General features: G+C 30.6%; 1 protein-coding gene across 1 annotated transcript in view; it reads right to left on the bottom strand.

Moving 5' to 3' along the window:
- The window catches only part of LOC116852376, an 8,355-nt gene extending 8,058 nt beyond the window's left edge, over window positions 1–297 (bottom strand). The window contains exon 1 of the mRNA XM_032832657.1: window positions 225–297. Coding sequence (XP_032688548.1) covers window positions 225–297 — 73 coding nt within the window. The remainder of the gene's footprint in view (window positions 1–224) is intronic.
- Between the last annotated feature and the right edge of the window lie 2,013 nt (window positions 298–2,310).

Raw genomic sequence — 2,310 nt, forward strand, 5'->3', positions numbered from 1 at the left:
TATTGGGACGTAAATATGGTTGTCTAACCCTTATAGAAATATCATACTAAGAATCATTGATAATTACTTATTTTCAGTATTAAAAATACTGGATAATAAGTAATTATCAATGATTCTTAGTATGACATTTCTATAAGGGAAACTAAACCCAAGCATGAACCTAAAGCATGAATATGCATGCTGTGTGAAAAGCGAGATATCAATATATGCTATATTGTACTTACCAATAAATCGATGATACCATTTGGACAATTTCCACTCATTTAGCATTGTACGAATGAATTCTTCGTCAGCCATTATCACTTCATACTTATATCTGTATCACACACTTCACACATATCACTTATTACTGCAGAATCTCGCGTTAAGAGACTGTATGGGGCTATTCCCTTATAGAAATGTCATACTAAGAATCATTGATAATTACTTATTATCCAGTATTTTTGATATTGAAAATAAATAATTATCAATGATTCTTAGTATGATATTTCTATAAGGGTTGCGTCAGTCGTAATGTTCCTAACCTTAGTTGCTAACTTTAAGCGCCAATGGACTTCATGCGCGTGGAGGGGATTGATTTCTCAAACGCGCGCGGGGTCCTCTAGCGCAAGGTTTGACTGTATTCACTTTTAAAGTCAGGAAAAATTCAACACACGTAATTTTTATGATTAGAATAACATCTTTCTTGAACACTCTCAATTGATATTGACTAGATCTCTTTCGACAATGACCATAAACTTACTTAATGATATACATCCCATTGGCGATCGCAACGCTTGTGGAATTTCTTCTGTTTTTTTATCGAAAACAAAGATAGGTAATGCTCATGAGCATTGCGATCACAAGTGGAACGCAGCCGAAGCAGGCGTATATAAACCTCACTATTGCCATTCGCTATTATTGTTCAATATTACTGTGTGTATGTATATGTGTATGTGTGTGTGTGTGTGTGTGCGTGTGTGTGTGTAATTTATATATATATATATATATATATATATAATTTATAATTAAAAAAAATATTATATTATATTATATGTATTATACTTTTACACACACACACATAAATATATATATATAGAAATTATATACACATACACACACACACATGGTAATTGAACAATAGTAGCGAATGGCAATAGTGAGGTATATATAATAGAATAGAATATTTTTGTTTAATTACAAATTTTCTGTTGAAGAAACTAAGCAAATAATTTGGTTGCGCAACTAAACAAATTTTTGAATTTTATTCTTTCTATAACACATTTGGTTAGCATAAGTAAAACATTTTATGTCGTCAACTAAAACATGTGTACCAAACATTTTGGTAGCAATTAAAAAATTAATTTTTTCAGTGTAGAGGTGACTTTGACTTTGACCTCTGAGCTCATTTTGAAGGTTATTCGAAAGTCAACTTTACATTCTAAATAGAAATATTAATTTTATTCTTCGTAAAAAAACTAACAACTTTTGTTTGGACGAATTTTTCGTACGACCTTCATTTTCTAAGATATTTAGAAATATCTACAAAATTATTGGTTTTAATAATTTTTTATTCAAATTTTGCCAACTTTACCAGAAAATGGCAAGAGATAAAAATTGTTTATTTTTTTCTCATAGAGCTCCGGGAATTTATCAGGATTTTTTATAAACTTTTTAGTACTTTTTAGTACTTCAAGAAAATGCAAGAAAAAGCTAACTAAGAAGTTAACTATAAGTTAACTATATAATTAAGTCCATCCAGAATCTCATCCGTTCAACCGTTATAGTCGAATGAGGAATCGTGCTTGTGTTCAACTAAAGTCGCGTAAGTATACACGGTCGGCCGCGAGCCCATTGCTTGCGCTTGCACTTGGCTTCGCGACTATTATCGTTTGATAATAAATTTCTGAGGAATACTTTAGAATAAATTAAACTCGGATAATTCTTCGGAAATTTATTTTTTCAATTCTTTAGATGTTCTATAAAATTCTGTATGAACTTCTGATCAGCTGACTAAAAATTTTTACAAGGTTGATCCAAAAAGTTTTTTGACGTTTATTATTCTTATTTCATACATTTGCGTTGTATTTTAATTAATTATTAATTTGTTTTTCTCCAAGATCTCCAAATTTTTTTTCTCAGCATTGTAAAATATCACACTATTAAAATCACTAATATTATTAATGTATATCCTTTATTGTTTCCCAGTATGGGGTTACAAAATTCATTTTAAAATTCTTCCCCACGCTACCCACACACATAAGCACCCATTCCGCACCCATTCCGCACCCATTCCGCACCCTACTTCTTACAACTAAATTTACATCTAAT

This window comes from Odontomachus brunneus, unplaced genomic scaffold (assembly GCF_010583005.1).
Source record: "Odontomachus brunneus isolate Ranch 3 - 2012 unplaced genomic scaffold, Obru_v1 Obru_scaffold_220, whole genome shotgun sequence".
In the NCBI taxonomy this organism is placed as follows: Eukaryota; Metazoa; Arthropoda; class Insecta; order Hymenoptera; family Formicidae; genus Odontomachus; species Odontomachus brunneus.